At 40.9% G+C, this 22,988-nt stretch overlaps 1 protein-coding gene across 1 annotated transcript in view; it reads right to left on the reverse strand.

The window, feature by feature from the left end:
- MTUS1 (microtubule associated scaffold protein 1) overlaps nucleotides 1-22,988 on the reverse strand; it is a gene marked incomplete at its 5' end in the record, with an annotated part of 92,683 nt that overhangs the window by 22,900 nt on the left and 46,795 nt on the right. The window contains one exon of the mRNA XM_082482573.1: nucleotides 7,246-7,463. Within this exon, the coding sequence (XP_082338699.1) occupies nucleotides 7,246-7,463 (218 nt within the window). The remainder of the gene's footprint in view (nucleotides 1-7,245; nucleotides 7,464-22,988) is intronic.

Consider the following 22,988-nt stretch of genomic DNA (forward strand, 5'->3'; position numbering starts at 1 on the left):
GCAGCATCACTGGCTGTGATGTAGAAATTGAGTCACATCTTTGCATAAACTCCAGTCACTCATGTGTCATCAACTACAGCCTGGAGGTAATTATGAAGGGGTAACAAAAGGGCCATTCATATCCGCTTTGCAGTATGACATTTGCTTTGATTATTTTGGTCCTTAACCTACAGTATTTCTGCTGGTCCTTGTTCCTTCTTTGCTGACAAAACCCAATCCTCTAAATAAATCTTCTAATTAGAAGTCAGAAATTTTAGAAATAATATTTTATTTTAAACTCACCTGCTCCCCACCCCACTTAAAAACCCCTTGAAATATCATTTCTTTCGCATCACTTGGATGCAAAAGCAACCTAAAGAAATAAGCCAAGGAAGCAGCACAACAAACTGGATTTACACCCTCTGCTCCATGTATATTTTTGAAAGGAGTAACAGACTATTACTGCAATAAAGTGAAAATGTCATTAACCATCTCAAATCAATAAATACACAGTGAAATTACTACTTCCAAGTTACTCTTGGCCTTGTTAGCATTACGCATTGCCTTCTTACCAAATGAAGTAAAGCAATCAGTTTTCACCTTGACTTATTACTTCAAACAGAATTCGATTAAGCCTCAAAATACAAAGATTATGTGATTAGCTGACAGAGACTCACTGTAGTTTCTAATATTTTATTTCTCTCTTTTGCTAGGTACATTTATGGAGAATCAGGTGGTTATTCCCTGACATTTAGTGTGTGAAACACTAAAGCAGAGAACCAGCCAAACAGGATTCCTGTGAGTCACTACCTATTTAACACGGATCATATACTTACAGGCTCTTTATGCTTTTACAAGCTTTACATGGGATCTTATGCTCATATGGGATCTTTGTTTTCTCAATTAGAAGCGATATCCACCTTCCTGTAATAGCTTTACAAAGTAAAAAGATGCAGTAATATGGGCTATTTAACTTCACTTCTCTGAAACAGCCTGTTTTATACTTTACAGGGTTTCTGAACTCCAAAATTAGTTTTCACTTATCACACAAAATGACCCCTTCCACCCCTGTAAAAATTCCCATCTCAAAAAAAAGTTTACCCTATCTAAGCACTTATTTCTTGGTATTTTCTAAAGTTTTTGTCTCAGTTCATTTCATCTGAGTATGATAGTCTCCATCAGATACCACACAGCTTTGACAAGTTACAGTGTCACAACTTAAATTCTCACATCTATAAAATTATAATGATGTCTCTAAAGTTCTTTGAAATGTTAGAACATGAGATCTTATGCTTGAGCACAATATTACAATATTTTCTTTATGTCATTCCACTTTTCGAATTTCATCTGAAAAGGCAGATGAGGGAACAGAAGAGGGAAACAAGTAGCAAAGATGTTATTTTCTTTCCTCCACTAACTGCTCCCTTTAATTTTGATTTTGTAATAGATACTTCCAGTTTGCTGCTGTCATTAATTCTGCATCTTCTTTAAAGAAAAAAAAAAAAAAAAGAGAGAAATAACAAGGTAGTAATGAGAATCAACTTCTTAATGGAAAGCAACACTGGTTGCCTAAAACACCAAGCTTGTTTCAGCCAAAGGTGTCTTTTCTCAAGACACCTTTTGCTGGGAGTAGCTACAGGACAGGACTCCTGCTTCTCTCCAGCTGTAACCCCTTCTGAATACCCAGATGTACCCAATAAATTGCTTAACTGAGGCATCATCTAAAAAGTTATTTCCACCAGAGCCTAGTTTCACAGTAATTAATGGATTAAAATCTTTCTCTGGGTGTTAGAGCTCACAAATCTTCAACCTGTTGCCAAAAATATTCTTATGCATCAGCAGTCATGTGTTACAGGGACCTTGAGCATCATTTAAGCTTCCTTGCTTTCCAACAGCTACCTGTCAGGTGCCAACTGCTACAGCCCAGGTTTGCTTGACTGGGGGAAGCTGCAGTGTTACTACTCAAATACCCTCCTTTATGAACAGAAAATACTGAATTCCTCAAATTCAAGATATTAACTTTTGTCTTCTAAGTGATTTTTTTTTTTTAATCTAAACCACAAAAATTATCTAAATTAAATGTCCTTATTCTCTCTTGTAAAAAGTTATGTCTGTATTTTGGGAAACCAGATTTAAAAAGCAGAATTATACTTTGGATGAAAAATCCTAATGAGAACCCGCCAAGTTTAATGTTTGGTTCTAGAAAATCAGAACTATAAATTTAACTCAAAGACAACTGCTCTGCCAATATATTTTGGATTTATAGGCCAGAAATATGACTGCTCCCAAACTCTTCCTTTCACTATAAATGGTTTGGGGTTTAGTGATGCAAACCTTCTGCTCCTTAAGCTAGGTATGCATTTCTCATTTGATAAACATTTTCTGTTGAACTTCCACAAAAGCCAGGACAAATTTTTCTGATGCATGTGTCCATGTATTCCAGGACGGAAAAAACACTCTTTAAAGAGTGAAGTTCCCAAGAAAACGAGCATCTCGACTCTTACAGTCATTCACACATCAGGAAATGCCAGTTACAGTAGCTCATATACTAATGGTTAATTTTTATTTCCACCCAGAAATACTGAAGCCAGAGAGTTTCTAGCACATTACTTATGTTGCTTCCCATGTCACATCCATAATTAGTGGTATCCACATATTATTGTCAAGACTCTGTAGCCTCTCAAATGGCATTTCCCTCTGTGAAGGAAACTTCTTGAACATGTCACCAGTTATTCCCAAGTTTGAACTGTAAATACTGGCCTTCCTGTAACCATACCAAGAGAAGCACAACAGTGGAATCTAGTTTCTGTTCATCTCGGTAGCTCCCTGTGGCACAGACAAATTTGAAGCTCATTTCTACAGCAGAATCTCTTGAAGCTCTTGAAACATTTAGATTCATTTATTAAACTGGAAGAACAGAAATGGATGTTTATAACAAACATTTTACTATCTAAAGGTTTTTTTTTTAGCAGTCTGAGTAGTTCTGAGTGTGGCGATTTGGGCATTAAAATGAGGATGAAATGGTAGTATTTGTTAATTCACGCTTTGCAGTCACAAAGCCACTCAAGTTACTCTAATAATACATTGCTTTTCACTCAAAAGCTAAATCTCCCTTAAATAGTCAAAGCCAGATTTAAAACCAAACTAGTACTGTGCTGCTAAAAGAAACAGCTTCTGCCCCCAAAGATGTAGGAGTTTATATGTGGCGGTGAGTCAGAGGTTCAAACTCCCCAGCTCACTCCACCTTGCAGGGCCAGCAGCCCTGAGGCAGGGGAAGGGGCTGAGCACCCCTCAGGACGTGAAAAGTAGAGGCTCACACTGAAGTCCCCATGGCCTCAGCCTCATCAGCTGCTGATGTACTTTTGCAGGACATCACAAAAACAGAGTTTGGGATTTTCCTTCCCAAGGGAACATCTGGCTCCTACCCACGGCTGCAGACCTCTTGGGCACATGTTCCCACCCCACCCCAGCACTGGTGGACCTTCACTCCCACTCCTTCCCACAGTGAACCACTGTGTGGGACATACCCATAACACTTCGGGTATGGACAGACCTATAAAACTAGACCCATAATCATTTTTTTTCTTCCTGACTAGATGCCTGAACTGGCTTCTCAAGGCCAGGCAAGCACCAGCCTGTGCAGACATGAGGGCAAGGGAAGAGAGGGCAGGGCTGCAGGAGTGACAGCCACGGGTTGACTTACCACAGACATGGCTAAACCACATATTTAAAGCCTCTGTGAAAGCATCTGTTACCGAAGGGACAAGAAATAAATTCGAAATTAATATGTGAAATGAATACCAGGGGAAGTTAAAAGATCAACTAAAACGCAGTGGTGCAAATTTCAGAGTTTGATGCAGTTAAAGGTTAACGGAAGATGGCTTTCCTTGGCATATCACACACTTATTGTAAATCGCCGATTTCACCATTTCCTCTGTACTGCCACTTTTCCTTTCTCATTTCAATTTAAAAAAAACCAGGAAAATAGTTATGAAGTCACAGGAATTAACCGGGAATCAGGGCGAGCGCAGTAGTCTAGAAAGACTAAGCTTGCTTTTATGATTAGCCCACAGTTTGACACACATTTTAACACTGCTAGTGCACATACAGCTGTCTAAACAATGGAAAAAAACTCAGTACAGCACGGCATTCTTGCCAGCCACACTGTTCATTGCCATCGAGTATTCTGGATGCCAAGAGCATTTCCATCTGGTACTAAAACAGTGTAATAGCACAATATTACAATATTTTCTTTATGTAATAGTAGCAATAGTAGTAATAGTGTAATAGTAGCTCCTGCGAGGTAGAAATTGGGTTTTTTGGATTTTTAAATTCAGAAGAGTCTTGGTAAAAGTAGTTAAGCATAGAAAACCCCTGGACAAACTCTGACAGCTCAAGTGTGAGGGTATTATCAGAGCCAGCTGTTAACATTGACAGCTCCAAGATAATGCTTGCAACAAACAGGTTTGAGCTCAGGCAGTTTTGGGAGAGATTCCTGCTGGGCTAGAAAGCGCACAGTAGCATTGTTCAATCTCGTTTAACCCTTCGACAGCAGCCTCTCAACTTCATGCCAGGTGGGCTGGCCGCATTTTTGACAGAAGTCCTTGCCAGCAAGTCCTGGTTTCCCATTTCAAACAAGCTCATAAGAAGCAACTTTTAAACTTTTGTGCAGAAATGCACTGAGGACCTCTTGGAAAAAGAAAAAGAAGAAATAAAAAGGAAAGCAAACCCAAACCAACTCAACAGCTCCCAAAGCAATCCTCCCAGTAACTTCAGCTTTGCTGGGCACGCTGGAGAGGCTGGGGCAGGTTTTGCCAAGGTGCTGCGGCTGGGCTGCACAGCCTCCAAGTGACCCAGCAGCTTGCTCTAGCTCATTTCTCCATTTGGCCAGGCAGCCTGTCCTTGGCCCCCTCTCACCATCGTGTTGGCTCTGCCCACACATTTGGACAATCCACATTGTTAATCTGGCAAAGGAATGCTCTCTCTGTGGCTGGGTTCACTTTCTGGGAGTTGCACGCTGAATCAACCTCCTGCAGAGAGAGACCAACACTGGAAGAGTCCAGAGCAGGACCTTCCTCCCATTACAGCAAGCCATTTCATCAGCTTACACTGCATCGCATCACTTCACACTTGCTCTACTGGGAGGAATGGAAGAACAGCTTTGTTTTTCATGTAATCAGCTAAGCATGATTTAAAAAACAAAACAAAAAAAACCTAGAACAGCTGAAGCTATTTTAAGCTGGGTCTGCACTAGCTAAGTTATGAGCCCCTGACTTAAGTGCTAAAACCTAACTCCAAGTTTGTCCCTGAGTTTACCCAAAGAGTTTGAAAACTACACCAAAGGGGTCCCCAAGAGATACCTGAGAAAAATAAACGTATAGCCAGTTGAGATGAAGTTAGTTATAACAGACTCCACACCTCACCAGAAGAGAAGAAACCCAAACCAACAAACAAAACCAAAACAAACCACAGAACCAAAACAACTCTTCAGTGTTCCCTAAAACATAGAAATCCTGCAAGATATTTTTCCCACCTGCTAACCACCATATTCTGAGTATTCCTTACACCACCACAGCAGAAAAGTCCTCCTCACCCCCATGCTAAGTACACAAGAACTCTTCAGCAAGCTTTGTCTTATCCTGGGAAAGGAGAGAACAACCTCAATTCCAGTTACTGGTATGAAAGTACATTAATGTGTCGCATTTAGCTGAGCGTCATGTGCTTAGACTTAACTCTGCAAGATTACTGATTTTATACGATTTGATAGAAATAAAATTTCTATTTCCACCTACAAAAGAATAATGAAGAGGAAGGAACAAAATTACTAATGTCCTCCACTCAGTTCTTTTCCTTCCATCTTCAACACCACTTTTTTGTCTTTTTTTTTTTTTTTAATAACCATTCACATTATTTAAAAAAAAAATAATCATGTTTAGACTAAGTAACCTGTAAAATAGCCTGGAAGAAGCAAATATGTATGACAGGCTTCTTAAATATGACATTGATAAAGTATTCCTGAATTTTTAAAAGCTGAAATACAAAAATATTTGATAGAAGAATCTAGGCCAAGACATATAATTATAAAAGTTACCGAAAATCAAGATGCTTATTACGCAGTAATTAGAAGATTGCACAGAAGTTTAGCAGTGAGAATTTCGCATATAAATTTCACAATTTCATATTAGATGACAGGCATTCAAAAACCCTGTGACAAATTCCTTTGAAGATCTTAAACTAATTCTTTAGCAGAGAAAGGTGTTCCAATCGAGAGTTTAAAAAACCCAACCAAAGCAAACCCACAAACCTGGCTAAGAGCCACTGCTCTTACTGAGCTGAACCAAACTCGGACATAAAGCAGTATTTTTACATGAAATAAGAGCAAGCAGATATTATCCCACAAGTAGAGAATGTTATATTTCTGGCAGCATATTAAGATTTTGTGTACCAGACTAAAATCACTGCCTATCGGAAGAGCTGAAATAAAACTGATACCAATCTTGGAACGTTAGTTATAAATGCAAGAGAAACTGCTATTTCTGATGCAGCAGAAACTGCTGCATCAACAGTTACAGCATAAATCCATAACCGCTGTAGTTTCCTTAACTTCAGATTTCTCTTTTCTCAGAAGTTTTCAAGTCAGACCAAACGTTTCCAGTGTAATATCAAACTGATTAGGTCATTATGTATGTCAAATAGACTAGAAAAAATAAACATTAAAAAACATCAGATTCATTCCACTCTAAATTCCAGGTGCATTTCTAATTTTTTTTTTTTTAAATGAAATGCTGATAATTTTAAAATGCCACCAACAATGCAGGATTCAATAATAACCATTACAACTCACACTTTATTCTGAATAGCTCAAAAACATATCTACTCCTTATATACTCTTCTATCCAATGTCAGACAACAAAGCAAGGTCACGCAGGTTATCTGTTGAAACTAATCTTTCCTAGAAGGGCAGAACTTGAAGTATATACTTGTAAAGGCACTCGGCCCTGAAGGACTCCGACTACAAACATTTAAAAACTTCTCTTCTAAAAAGGATGTGAAGCTGCAAAGAGGCCATAAAACGCAGTGTCAGGGGGTTTATTTTTTCTACCCAATTGATGCCAGGAGCAGGTTTATTGCTACCTCCCCAGGAAAAGAGAAATCACTGGAATGGAAACACAGATGTTATGTATCACTATATTAGTATTTTCAGAAGCCCTTGTTGAGAACAGTTCAACAAATTAAAGCCAAAATTGATTAGCTGTGAGTTTTTACCTCAGACTGCAGGTGCTGGATCACAACCGTTAACGCTTCAAACTTCTGGTTACTGTTTGTCAGGAACTTCTTCAGCTGCAGGATGATTCCATTTTGGGTCTCACATTTTGTTTTGTACTGCGTCAACTCGGCTGTTTTTGTGCCAGGTGAACGCACATCTGTGGAGGCTTGAGCCTGTATGCATGAGCTCTTGGGACTCCGCTGCTTGCCCTTGTCAACTAAAACAACAACAGCAACAAATTAATATGCACTTTGACTTTGAAGTCTCACCAAACCTTAAAAGACAGGTGCAAAAGAAGGTAGTTAGAAATTCTTATAAACACTTCCTGGAATACTAACTAGGAGAAAGGGTTATTTCAGTAGCACTGCAGAGCAGACCCCAGCACCTGCCAGGTTCATTTCTAGCACCATAACCTTGTATACAGCCTTTTGCACTTCATCCTCACCTTCACATCTTCTGTGGCTTGCTTTCCAACACACTCTTCCCACTGTGCTTTAAATAAGTATTTTCATAAAATGCAAGATCTCTCTCATCCTACCTATCCAGTAACTTATTTCTAACATGAGAATTGACCGCTTTTGTTTGCGACATGGATTTCATATTTCCTTCGCTCTAAAGTAGTGCTGAATACAAACCCATCTTCCTTGTGTTTACTTGGTCTTTTTCTTCCTTTCAAAATTTTTGTTGCAAAAACTCCCCTCTCTGCAGCTCAGGTTTGAGCTTTATAAACTAGAGGGTCTTGCAGCATTTCTTAGTGTCTGCAATCTCAGTCATGAGGATGAAATATATTAAATTTTTTAAAGTCTCAAGTTGGCCCTGCCACTATTCACGGTCCAAGAATTACATCGTTGATTTAACATTCCTAGTTATGTTGTAACCTCAATCCCTTCACAGTACACAATCATCTCCTGTCAGAGGAAACCACATTACGTATCCAGCGCTCGACTCGTAAACACCGTGGAGGTTACAGGCGTCTCTGCTGCCTTCAGAGTGGCAAGGGAGTACAGCACTGCTATGCAGATAGGGCCAGTCTTCCCCGTTTGATCCCACAGGGAGAGGAGCAAACACTTTTGCAATAAAAGGGCTGATGCAATACATAAATATCCCTTGGCAATTTAATGAAGGCATCTAAGCAGATTACTTTGTACAGTTTCAACTTAACAAGATTGCTTCAAGATAAAGTGAAAAAAACTGAGACAGGAGATTTGGAGAAAAGAAAAATAGGAACATGTGGAAAAAACAGGGGACAAACTAACCAGCTGGTAGTGGCTCATGAATCCTTCCTGAAGCCCAAGCACCTGCTTTGCAGGTTGTCAAGTGATTCTGGAATAGTGCCAGAGGTGTAAGGTCCAATCATACAACTGGGGACAGCATTAATAACAAAAGCTTTGATTCTCCAGTAGTGTTAGTCTGACTGACACATCAGCTATTGCATTAATACATCAGTCTTGCACAGCCTTCACTTGTTTTCAAAGCATTTGAAAACAAGTTTCCTGTTCAAAATACTGATGTGCTCTGTGCCTCTCTTACTGAGCCAGGTATAAAGTGCCTCCTAAGCCTATTAATTTTCCAAATAAATCCTCTCTAAGCAAGATTTTCTGTCATCCCTCATAGTTAAGAGAATTGTCAGCATATCATATTCAGACGCTCTTGTATTCTTGGAGATTTCAGTACACTTCTGCTCAGAGATACTGACTGTTAAAGGTATATTTTCATTCAGAAACATACTGTCTTGCAGTTTAATAGTAGAGCTGTTAAAAGGAATATCAACACAATAACCCAAATCAAAATACAAATCTGTAGGGGAAAGAAAGATCAAGCTTGGCTGCCAGTTCTAGTTAGCTTATTTTTATCACCATTTTAACTACTGCGACCACTCCTTTTCTCACAGTGCAGACGTAACAATGTCCTTTGAGTAGATGTCTTTAAATGAAAGACAGCTCACATTTGAGGGCAACCACGTCGGATTTCCAGCAATCTTACGGAGAATATTGTGTTTAGGAAAATACTGGTTACTTTCTGAAGCTCTTTGAAAAAAAAAAAAATATCACACGAGCCGATAATGAAGGAGAGAGGAAGTAAGAGCTGGGACTAGAGAACAAACATGTACAGCCAGTCCTTCCCTGCCCTCCTGGCTCACATACTCCTACTCTCTTATATATTCCACCTCCCTTCCTGAATGCTCCACTTACAGTAAATAGAGAACTAGAGCACTCTTCTTGATTTAAGGCTACTGGGTGAATTCACCCATGCAGATGCTAATGTCATCATTTAATTAACTATATGAAATGACTTTTGCATCCATTTGTAGGTCCCTGACAGAGCTGCATTAAACCTGAACAAATGTTTGCAGACAATTTTTATTCTGGCAAAAAGTTACATCATATGCTGTTACCTAATGAAGTTATTTCATTTAAATACAGCGATACAACAGCTAACCACAAATGACACGAGACTCCCAATATCAACTGTTTCCACAGTTCAGCCAGTCAGTTTGCCAGTTTCCCACCGTTGCTTTTATCGTGGTGCCCAGACTACTAAGTCTTTTCCTAGAAGCTCATTCAAACATCCAACCAAGTCAACCCTGGATACTATACTAAAAAGAGCTGAACAGAAAACATGCACTAGAGAAATTCAGTGACATTCCTCTTGGCAATTTTATCATAGACATGTGCTACACACAGCCACTTCAGATGTTGAAAAGTATTTCTCTGCTAGCATGAAGCCTCTGTAGCATGAACTGCCTCTACAGATTAACACCAGTGACACTCCAATGCTTATTTATGGCCTATGTACCTCTGGGCAATGACAGATTGTTTCCAGATTTGTATAGAAGGCATGTTGTGATGTCAAAACAAAAGCCATGCTTTCATTAAAACAAAAGCATCATGAGTCTAATTACTGATACAACACAGCAGTGATGGACTCTAAATTAAAGACAGTATTGGTTACCAGCCCAAAACCTCCTCACTTGGGCTTTTCTACTTGCCACTTTTATACAGTCAGGCTTACAAAGCAGAACAATTTCCACCCTTCAGTTAGGTTCTGGACTCCTCTCCAACAGGCCCGAAGACACTGTACCAAATCTAGTTGAAATGCTCAATTTCTGAAGACTAGAAATCGGATTCTCAAGCACTGCATGTAGCACAGTAACCACGCAGAATCACCATCTAAGGTCCTATCCTTTGTACCAGTAAAAATAGCAGTTAGCAGTGATTTTGCAAAGACTAAGCCTTTAGATCACTGAATCCTTCACTAGCTGGCAAAAAGAATCTCCCATGACCTTGGAAAAAGGTCTAAAAATCCTCCCACTCCCTCCACCATCACTACACAGCAGCTAACTCCAGTTCTTTGGGGAGAACATTAGACCCATCCCAAGCTTTTCCATAAAGCAAGCTGTTTCCCATGGCTTCTCTAGTTAACAGGCATTCAAAAGCAAGAAATACACAACTGTCTGTAGATCAGGGCGGGTTCCATAAAGTTACATTTAAGTGCTGGGGTATGGCCCAGTACTTGGCTGGCCATCTCAGCACTTGCCTGGTACTGCTGGTTTCCTCAGCCTCCCTATTTTGTGCACTGTCACAGGACTACCAGATGAAATATCTGTCACCCGCTTTTTGGTTTGTAGAGCCAAACCAAAGCCTTCCTTTGCTTATCATGTACTAGGAAGGTCTGTGTAGTAATATCTACACTAGCAAGAAGTTATTTTCTTTAAGCAAGAGATTCAATTCCTAAAAAAAAAAAAAAAAAATTACATTTCTTAAAAGCATTCCAAAGAGCCTAAAAAAACTACTTGACAAGCACAAGTAGGAGCAGCTTCACTCCTCTCACCACACTTTTGGAGTCACCATTGTCTTACCCCTAAGCACCTTCTTTTCCCATTCCTCATCCAAACTGTTAGCTTCCACAGGTTTTTCAAAACCCATGTGTGTCTTGTGTAAGCATTTTTCAAAGAAAAATCCTTGCTCAACATTTTCTCTTGTAGGAAGATGCAGGCTGGTAAAAACTTTCTGCCTCTCCTCCATTTTCTGGAAAGCTTTGTCTACACATGTTAAATTGGTGCTCACTTCTTTGATCAGTAAGACCAGATCAGCTTGAGTATTTAAGCGAACTTCCATTTCTTCTCTTACTCGCTGGATTTCCTCAAGCACAGTTCTTATATCCAAGTGACTGGATTTCACCTCCGCTTTGAGATCTTCTTTCACCTGTTGCTGGCTTCTCTGCAGTGCTAACACTGTTCTGATTTCCTTTTGAGATGTTTCGACATCATGCTTTAGTTCCTTCTGTCCAGCCTGCATCGCCTCCTGGCTAGCTTTCACTTCTGCCAACAGAGCAGCGAGGCACTCCATCCCAATCCCACGGGAGTCGCAGGACCTCTTTCAGTGTCACAGCTTCCAAGCAGTCAGGGACGTTTGTGAGCTGGCAGCAGACTTCCCTGGGTAGCAAGAGAGCTAGCACATAGCTCTTGGTATGGTATCCTACCTCAAGTTACTATGAGCTGCAGTGAAGGTACTAGGTAAAAGTCTTGTACCAGGCAAGACAAAAGCACTACATAAAGCACTTCAATAAGCAGGACTCGAGAGCCAGAGCTCCTTCTCAGAGCTCAGCCAGAGCACTAATCAGTTTAATTGGCAGATTATGCCACACCTGAATTTTTTAAAATCTTTTGCTGACATCACTGTACGTGGGACGTCACCCCAAAAGCCACTCCCAACAGTCACTTGATCTGTGCATCAATCAAAGTATGCCCAGGCATCAGCAACCAGGTTTGTTGCAAGGCAGCCAAAGGCTCTGCAGGAACTCAGCAGCCCTCCCTTTCCAACACAAAGTCTCAAAAGAAGCCCAAATCGCCTGCAGGAGCTGAAAGCCAAACACTTCAACAGCACTTCATTATTTCAAGTGTATATTCAACAAGGTGATTATGCACCTGTCCTTCTGCTAATGTTTGCAGCAAGGGTTCAGGAGTACATCTGCGAGCACCTTGGACACTGGCCCACTCCCACTGAACACCCTCCTCATTCCCACGGCTAGCTATGCTCTTTTCGCAATCTTTGGACAAACCCAGATCCTGAGGAAGCCCTCTAGTCCACAAACAATAAACGGTCACCACAGCAATATGGGAGAACTGACTAATGAGATAATTTTGGCAGGTTAAGGAGGTTAAGCTTTTCAGCTATCAGGTCTGAGTGTAACTTATCTCTATAAAAGCTAAGGCTTCTCACTTTTAAGCACAGAACTCATAATAGGTCTAGGCTCCAAGTAGATTAATGACACCAGGCTGTTAGCTGTTTTGTTACATGGGGATTTAATTACTCAGTCATCAGATTCAGTTTGGAAAAAAATGACCAACACAACACAGATCTTGGTCTACAAAAGGCGCCAGTCTCTGCCTTCAAAGAGGTGAGCTGGTATTCAGCGCAACACCCAGCACTCGGAGCAGCACGCAAGCTGAACCTCAGGAGAGCTTTTACACCACACATGCGGTCCTGCCTGGCTCCAGGATGCTTGTGGAGACAGTGATGATCTCACAGACACCCCAGAGCAGAGGACCTATGCTGTCCATCCAAAACCACAGTAACCCCTGTCAGCACTGTTTTGGGCTGGGGAGCATTACAAAGAATGCTGATAGTCGACACATACAGACACAGGATTTCCAACTCACCAGTGCTACTGGCCAAAGAGCCAATCTGGGGAGTCCTGCTTGCAGTGAAAGTTTACTGCTCACTTTCCAGTTCGCCTCCTACACTAGTCCAGGCATACTCATGGGACTTGGAAAGTATCAGAGACATATCTTCCTCACAGAGCACCCCACAGCTTGCAGGTATCCCCCAACCGCCTGCTAGCACAGTGGTATCACAGACCCTGGTGGACACAACGCCAATGGTGGAACTTTTTTCCAAGCCTCTGTATCAACTGCCAAAACGCCAGACACACGCTTTCTGATGGGATCTCCTCAGCACAGCTACAGGCCACAGGTGTAGTTTCTTCCCCCTTCAGCCCCCTGCCCCATTTCTAGCCAGAGGATAGCTATCCCAAGAGCTCCTGAATATTATTAGTCACATACAGTGACCACTAAGGATCAGTACATAAAACAGACTGAAGCACAGTCCAAAGATTGAATCCAGGTAACATCTTTGACAAAAGATTTAGGTAGGTGAAGAGAGCCAGGTATGAGCACTAGCAATATTTCTGCATCCCTAGATCAACACCTGCAGTAATTCAGCTCAGCAGTGTGACACACCATTCCTTAGTGATTCCTAAAAATGTCACTTGCAAAGACCTTGTCAGACACTTCCTGGCAGCAAGTGAGAATCCAGCAGAATTGATTTCCACTGGTTCAGATATGATACAGGTAGAGAATGGGTCTCCCTCTGTAAGAGGGAGGGTATTCACCAGGCTCATCCATGTAACCACCCAAGATCTAACTCTTCCTGACATCCCAAAGGCTGCAGCTTCCTTTCTACATGCGTTCGTGCCCACCCTAAGTATTCTCTGCTATAATATAGTACACTGTGAAGAAAAGCTCTCCTTGGAAACCAGTGTCTTGCTCCATATGAAAACATTAATTCCATCCAGAACGTAATCTACGTGTCTGGTGCATTCCTCACTCAAACTAAGAGGTCTGATCACCTTCTTCACATAGCTACCAGGCAGGTTTCTTTTGCTTTTCTCCACTCTTGAAGACATTCATCAAAAACTTATCAAAAATTAAATTTGCAAGTAGATACTACAAAGCAAACAAAGTCTACAAAGATTGTCGGTACTTTGAAGTTTACAACCTCCTGAGAAAAGCACCATGCATAGTTTTGAAGTCAACATGGAAACTCACTAAACCACAGTAATGGTTATATTTTACAGTGTTAGGTAATACAGCATATTTGAAATATTAAAGAAAAAAGTTTACACAAAGTTTACAGTGAATCACACAAAAGAATCCATTACTTCGGTCTTCAGGGTGGTTTCACGTACTGTATGGCTGACCGTTTTGTACAACTAGGACTGGGGTCAGACTTAAAACAGCAACCAGATATTTTCGCTTCCCAAACATGAAAGAGGAAGCATCCAGATGCCTCTATATATTGGCTTTTCCCCTTTTTTTCAAAAAAATCTGGTTTACACCTAATTATAATTGGTAACTGAATATACTCCCCCACCACAAAAAAAAAAAAAACCAACACAAAACACACAACCAAAAAAATGTACCACCCTTGGACTTCTTGGTATTAGGCTGGCAAAGAGTTTGAGAACTAACAAGAAAAACCAAATTAAAAATGAAAAAAGGGAGTAGGGACTAGAGAGGGCTATAGAACAACGTACTTGCTACATATAATAGGAGGGAACACTTGGACAAGAATATATGCTTGCAAACTAGATATATATTTCTCAGATTTATGAAATCAGCCAAATTACAACTAAAATAACAAAATACAGGTAAGGAAATGCTGCCAACACATAAACAACACTGAACCAAGTTATGGAAAGCATTACAAAGCACGTATCCTGTACAATATTAACATTCATGAAGTACTTCTAGCTAACTGTGTTCAGTGGACTTTTGAGCTGGATCACATTTCTCCAAATACGCTGATAAACACTAAAGTAAACTTGAAGGTCTACCTGGTTTTATTAGAGCCTGAAGAACACAGACCTACACGGCTGACCTCTACTCTAGATGCTTTATCTTTTCCTCCTGTGAGCGAGCTAGTCCCGTTGATGCACTATTGCATGACCCATGGGTCTGATTCTAGGTTTTTCCCTTCAGGAGCTATCAAATCTCAGTCTTGCATCTGAACCAGCCCACCAGTGAGTACATAACTTCACCTTGTATGTTGATCTTTACGCAGATGGTTCTAAAGACTCAAAAAGCCTCTTCAGTTCTCCCACCATCCTCCCCCTCGCCACAAAGCGTACAAGCTATTCAAGCAATGCAGCAGAAAGACCGATCAACCATTTGATTTCATGGCTTTGGTTTTATTTTGCCTCGTGACAAGCTACGACACTTCAGAGAGGGAGATTTAAGAACACCCATACAAATAAGGAAGCCATTGGGTTTAATCTGCAGCAATACATACATTATCTTTGAGAGGACCTGGAAACTTGGCTAGCTGTAAATTACCGCCCTAAATTCTTTCAAAACTTTTGCTCTGGGCTATAAACCCAGGAAGAGGTTTCAGACAAATATACAGGGAAAGCGGTCACAACACTAAATTAACGGTGTCTGCAGAAGGCTTGACAGGCTAGACTTGGATGGAAGCCTTCCAACCCCCCCCCAGCCACTCCACTGCTTGGTCGGCTGTAATTTTCACCTGCATCTAACTTGGCAAGTGCCAAACCACACCTTTCTGCTGTGCCTCTTGGAGTCCAGGCTGGTGACTGTACAAACACAGAATCCTAAAGTGATGTTCTGTTCCTAACCTCTGCCTCAGGCCTGTCTGTATAAGCCAGCGCAGACAGCCCCAACTTGCCCAATGCGCGTCAAGCACATCAGTCATGAGCCAGTTCCAGTCCACAGGAAAGCGACTTCATTTTTCAGAGTTGTGCATTAATAACTTGCCCAATTGAAATTCTGAAGACATTGCCGTACCTCAAACTCTTCTAGCTACTTATTCAGATGGTCTTGCCTCAAGAAGCTGGGGGAAGAGAAACAGCACTTCCCATCTTGCATCTCACCCAGCATCAATGCGGTCTGAAGCCCAAGACAACTAAATGCTTTCTAGAGCATAACTCCCCCTTTCCCTTACTCTTAGAATAGTTTGGGTTGGAAGGGACCTTTAGAGGTCATCTAGTCCAACCTCCCCTGCAATGAGCAGGGACATCTTCAACTAGGTTGGGTTGCTCAGAGCCTCATCCAACTTGACCTTGAACATTTCCAAGGATGGGGCATCTACCACCACACTGGGCAACGTGGGCCAGTGTTTCACCACCCTCAGTGTAAAAATATTTCTTCCTTATCTAAGTCTAAATTCTCCCTCTTAGTTTAAAGCCATTACCCCTTGTCCTACCACAACAGGCCCGCTTAAAGGTTTGTCCACATCTTCCTTATAAGTCCCCTTTAAGTCCTGAAAGGTGGCTATAAGGTCTCCCTGGAACTTTCTCTTCCCCAGGGTGAACAACCTCAACTCTCTCAGCCTGTCCTCATAGGAGAGGTTCTCCAGCCCTCTGATCATCCTCGTGGCTCTCCTCTGGACTCCTTCCAACAGGTCCACGTGACCTCTTGAGTTTCTTTACGGTCAGCCACTAGCCTATGTCCAGGAACATCAGCTTATTTTAGCTGTCACCAAATCCTTTTCAAGTTGGCCTGAACAAAAGAAACTAACCATCACAGAAGCTTTTAAAAAGGTTTCAGGAACCAAACAAAATTTTACTGCTGGCAGGTAAAACCTGACCTAGATGCTTAAACTGACTCAGCAGGATTAAAACATACACAGCAGAAATCCCTCTGCATTTCTTTGCAGAGGTACAAAGGTTTTTCAGCATATTTTTCCTTAAATACTGGTACAGCCTGGAGGGGCAGTGCAGAATCATCACATAGTTTTCCAGGCATTCAGTCAGAAGTACTGCTTCCGAAGTCTGTGTCTGTCCTCTCAAGCCAATTCATCCATTGACTTACAGTATTATAGCACTGACTTCTAGCCTCAGTATAGTATTTTAAATCCATCCCTTTTTGCTCCGCAATTCTAGCCACAGAACTGGATCTTCTCTTTATACACACAACAGCAAAAAAGGAAAGGGAAATCTCAGATGTATTTACATACTTCAAAGAGCTGTATGCCTATTTAATGTTTTAATCACATGCTTAACACACATGTATCTTGCAGCAGTGGCCACACAGGGTTTCATGCTGGTAGGAGCTAGTCTCTTCTGAAGCAGAACCTATTAGCATGTCAAGTGCTTCCCTGTCCGTTACAACGCTATTAGGTAAGAAACCAAATGCTTATGGATCACGCCAGAGTCCTGCAGCCTAAAGCTGTTACCTAGAAATTAGCATATACCGCATGCAGCTCTATTAGCTTCCTGCTTGTTGACACAACAAACAGACCATGAACCAAGGGTGCCATTTCCTTACAGCATACTTTACACAGAAATTGGAGCAGGCGGCTGGGAAGAAACCAAGAGATAGCAAGCAAGGACAGTTTTCCCACCACACACCTTTCTATGCATGCTTTTGCATGATCTCCACAGAAAGCTTAGCAACCCCAAGCAGTCGTCCTTAACTACTTGTGCACAAGGGTTCTTCTGAATACAGATCAGATCTTTGGGTGGTTTAGGTTGGAAGGGACCTTAAAGGTTGTCTAGTTCCAACCCCTCTGCCACAGGCAGGGACACTTTCCACTCGACCAGGTTGTTCAAGGCCAGGCTGGATGGGACTTTGAGCATCTCCAGGGATGCCAGCCTACTCCTTGCCAGTTAGTCTGACATGTACTTCATACTCTTTCAGGCAAGGAAGTGATAACATACAGCGTGTAGCAAGCCCTCTGCCCTGTGGTGTGATGGTCTGGACTTTTTCTGTTGGGTTATGAGCATGCTCCTGCTACCTTTTCATGAGGGAGAGAGTTCTCCCTGCAATCGGGAGGCACTGGAAGCAGCCATGAATCCAAGGCTAACAAAATACCAACTATGCAAGTGTGACATTGCACTAAGGCTCCCAGGTAAGCCTCAGTACATCATCTTTCCAGTTCCTACCCCAATAGACTCCGACCCACATGGCAGCCTTTGAATTGTGTTCCCTATGTGTACAAGCCTATTAAGATTAACCATCCATTAAAGCCTCAGTATTTCTCAACCAAAAACATGCCTTCATCCAAGTGATTAACACTGATGTGTCTTTGTTCTCCTGTTACCTGTCCTACAGAATATGTCTCTCAAGCTTGTACAACTGTTTTCAGACATTGGCAAATACACTACTGATCACCTGGAACACAGTGCTTTTCTCCCTAGAGGAAGCATGTTAACGACACATTTTCATTTGCCAGCATTTTGTATGATGTGTTACTATACTGGTTAAGCATACAGAATCTCCATGTTACATTAGCTTTACTCCCATTTCTGAAGATTTTAATTTGTGTTTGAAAACCTACATTAACCTCATACTGAAGCTTTGCAAGGAGCTAGATTATGATGTTTGTAAAGATACGTAAGCTACATCTGAGAAAACGTATTACCTTCCAAATTGCTGATGGCTTCCAAAATAAAAGCACAAAGATGAGCATGAGCTCAACAGTTATCACAGCTGGAACTGCTTGATCAACCAGCCTGTGCATTTTTTAAAGAGCAACTTTTGAAGGAAAGTCTGGTGATCAAGACCCTCTTGAACTGTGCCCTATGCTGTCCTAGTGTTACATGTTTCTTTATCATTTCACCAGTAGCTCTTTCTTTTCCAGTCTTGATGATAACAAAGTTAATATTGCGTGAGATTATGTCAAATGGCCACACATTTTGTCAACTCCAGTAGTGCTGCACCGACAAAGTGAGTGAAGGAATTTAAAACACTTCAAAATAGCAATGACCAAATTTTCTAGCAGATTAGACGATTGGAACAGATCATCTTTACAAGTCATGTTTTACAAAGGACTTAAAGGAGTCTCAAACTTCACCATTAAGTGTGTTATTAATGTATCAGACAGATGTCTGCCTGTTAAATGCATAGCACACATGCAAGCCTAACACTTCTGAAATCTCAGCATTGTGCCCAGGACACTTTTTACCTTATGTACCACAGGCCTATCTCACGGAAGCACTAGTTGAGTTTTGAATACTTAATACACAAAGCAATTTTGTCTCAATATTGCATTCACAATATATTTAGCCAGGTTTACTGGAACTGTAACATCTAGAACTGCATTAGGTTTTCATCTAACTAGTACAAATCAAGCATCAATATGAGCCACACACCAACTACAAAGATAATGTTCAAAAGCCCACTATACATTCAGAGCTGACTGCAAACTACATAAACAGATCTGAAGTGCTATGCAATTTACAGAAGAAAACTCCAACACGCACCAGCTAGAGTACCAATGGATCGGGGTCATTCTGGTTTTTTTTTCTAAATAACCAAGAGCACTATTGATGCTTGATTTCTTCGCTTGTTCTGAACTAGAACAAATCCTGCCACATGCTAGTTAACCACAGTGCTACATACCACTGTGAGGGAAAAGAAAAGGAGGGGGAAGATGGTAGAACTAGTTTATTGTACTAATAATACAAAGCCTAGAGCATGGATGTTTTGATATGAGAGGGACTGGCCATATGTACACTAATGAAACAACTCTTCATCCACCTTAAAAAAAAAAAACACAAACAAACAAAAAAACCCACACAACACTGCAGCGAGTCACCCATTTTTAAGGGCAAAGATGACAACAGGATGGATAGTAACTGCATAAGGATGTGCTACAGTGTGCAGATGCCTTAGCCAATAAGGACCAGCTTAAAGTTTGTGAACTAGATCTCAATCTATAATCCTTTGTTTAGACATTTGAATTTCACTACATCAGTTCATCCTATACACCACAGGCAACTTTAAATCTTTGAATTCCCTAGCTTCTCAAGGAAAAAAAGAATGCTATATTAGAAGCTAACAATTATTTTTACATAAGGAGTTTACATTGAAGTTTCTAGTTGATGTATTGCTCTGAGTAGGCAAACACATCTGAAGCAGTCCTCTTTTTCTGCCATACCTTCTTATAGTTGCAGTTGTGCCTTGTCACCCCTGAAACCCACAACTGCCCAAAGAACCAAGCACAGAGTGATGCTGAAGACCGATGTTCCTCACCATCTGCTCCTACTTCCACCTTCTGTACAAGAAGCTGGTCCTTGTTGTCTGGTGCCCTCTACTGCTTCATCACAAGTACAGGACACAGAATATTTTTGCCCTTCGTTCTGCAGCCTTTGTCTACAAAGGCAGGACTCAGAGTCAACTGGGATAGGGAATCCCACCATGGTTAGTTCATCCATCTGCAAGCCCTTCCCAGATCCCATTAATTGCCTTCCCAGTGCAAGTCTTCATACCTTCTTCTTTCCTTCACATACTTAATTTTTTGCATCATAAATTTATTCTAGAGCTGTGTGTCAAACTTGGCTCCAACTTCCCTAGGTTTTAACAGCTAACTGTAGGAAGACCTCCACACAAATCCAAACAAGATTCTTGTAGCCTGTAAGAATCAAGCCTTTAAGTTTGAAAGTCACTGTCTGCTTATATACTATGGAGGTCCACTTTGTTGCAAAAAAGGCAACACACCCCCACAGCCCAATCCAGAACTAATTTAGAACTTGAAGATCAGTGATTCAGTTCATCAGCTGTGCCTGCCCCTAATTCAATGTAGCAATTCTTCCTTCACAACCAACACACGATTAGTTAACTGCCAGAACATTTACTAGCTCTGCTTAATGTTAGAGTCAAGAATTTTACGTTTCTCCCTAGTTTTTCTGAACTACTCAAAGTAGTTTTTCAGAGTAAGAGCCTATGTAAGGCTCAGTAATTTGCAAGGATGCATAATCTTTCCTTGAAAACAACTGTACAAGAGAGACCTGTAAAATGCAGTTTGATCACAGGACTAGCACATTACTATGCAACATCATTTCTTACACAGAATCTGCAGCTATCTTGGATGAAGAGGACAGAGTGACTTTTAATTTGAACTCAGAAGCTATTTATTCTATCACACTAGTATGAGCTGATGTTATATGACTGCAACAAATGTCACTGGACTTAAGTATGGCACTGAAATGCTGCCCAAAGGATATATGGAAGTAAAAGTAGGACAGGCAGTGGGAACTTGAAGAGTCTCCAGAGCCTTGGTTATATTCTGTATTATTGCCTTTGTGCCAAAACTGTTTCTGAATGTACCCTGCAACAGCTTCCTGTGTTTATGAAACTCTACATCCATTTAAAGACAAATAAATCCAGCTTAGACTTAAACTCACTGATGTTGTTCTTTAAAAAGTGAGGTGATAGCACTTCTAAGCATGCAGGAAGCACTGTAGTCAGTACTAAGTTATCCATAATAATAATACTTTATCTACCAAAGGATCACTGAAGTTCAATTCTAACACTTTGAGAAAAGTAGATGACTGCAATTTGCAATTTCAAGTTACAAAATAAGTAGCTAACAACCAAATTCTCTTTTTAAATCTGTATGGTCCACTTTTTAGAGAAGTCAAATTTCTGAGTATAAAACGGACTATAAAACAATTCAGAGATCAAGGTAGGAGATAAATTTTGCCCATGGCTTAAAAACAAAATAATTCAGTGATGATACAGGGACAATCAAGCTTATAAATTGGAAATGAACTGAGAAAAGTAAAGTTTACAGTAACTGTTTGACTTTGCAAATCCCTTCAAGAATCAGCCCTAGAGCTCTTAGGAGCTATATAGAAAATGCTAATGTAGCATTTTCAACACTGTTCACTATGGTATCACACAATGACCTTGCTTCAATCAATATCTCAATGGATGCCCAAAATGGCATCCCAGCAGGCAGCTCCTCCCCGACTACAGCCCCAAATCAGGTGTTTTCCCATAATTAAAAAATAACCATGCTGTTCTTTGTGCAAAGTATTAATCTATACCATCGCTTCCACACAACACAGCAGAGGCATACATTTTACCCTATTTGCTGATGACTACCCTGACATGTCTAGAAGATCATGTAAGGGAAGCTGCATTAAAATTTCTCCTATATGTAACTAGAGGATTATCTAGTTCTGCAACTGTATCATATAGCTTGGTTAAGACTCAGGGTTCCTCTAGACCAGTACTGTTTTTCTAAGGCATTAGAAATGGTATTTGTACATATCCACCTCTGCTGGGTTGGTTCACATAGGGCAAGTTATTTTTAGTTTTATATACATTACTATCTCAATTTAGAGTTTAAGCACCTGTGCTATTCACCCTTTTGACTGCACACATCAACACAGTTAAGATGAAGTAAAGTCTCTGCAGAATGAAGGAAAATTTAAGCAGCCACTAAATTAGCGATAAGCTCACAACTTTAAGCAAACATATATGAGGAAGCAGCAGCATAGCCCGTTTTAAGGAATACCAGCATAGTTGAACATGGGCCTAAAATTAACCTTGAAACAGTACTTTAAAGCTACCCTAGCTGTGAAACGCAATTTGCCGGTCAATAGAATAAAATAGCATCGTTGCTGCTGGTTAAAATCATCCATGTGAACTCAATCTTCCATGCTTCAGTGCAAATGGAAGACAGAAAATATGTCATCTCAAGTGCCACATACGAGCTCTAAATGCTGCTGGAACATGCCCTTCTCAAAAGACACAAGAAAACGCACTTATATAATTTCTGGCAGTCACCACATCACAGTCAAGGACCTATTTGTGTATTTCCTGTTATGTTAAAGAGTTTTCCTGTTATTAAGCAGCAAAGATGTCTCCCCAGGGACATGCCCAGAACATTGCACACCATTGTTTCAGGAACAGCCTGAGTGCAACCCAACAAAGCCCATGTGGAAACATCTTGCCAAGCTGAGAACAAAACAGAGAACAGGGCAGCATCCAGTGTTTTTATTAGCCACAAGATATAACACGTCCCCACCCTTTGAGAGGCGCACAGTCCTTCCTCTGCTTGCTGACCACTGCTGGAAGTCAAGGGACTTCTCTTCCTGATGACTCCTAACCAAACTGTACTACTAAAGATCGCTTTGGCAACGGCTGCCTGACAGGTACCAGTGCTCCCCTGAAGGGGGGATTGCTTGCCATGCCTGCTCTAGAGTCCAAGCA

This window comes from Vanellus vanellus (genome assembly GCF_965231255.1).
Source record: "Vanellus vanellus genome assembly, chromosome: 4".
NCBI lineage: Eukaryota > Metazoa > Chordata > Aves > Charadriiformes > Charadriidae > Vanellus > Vanellus vanellus.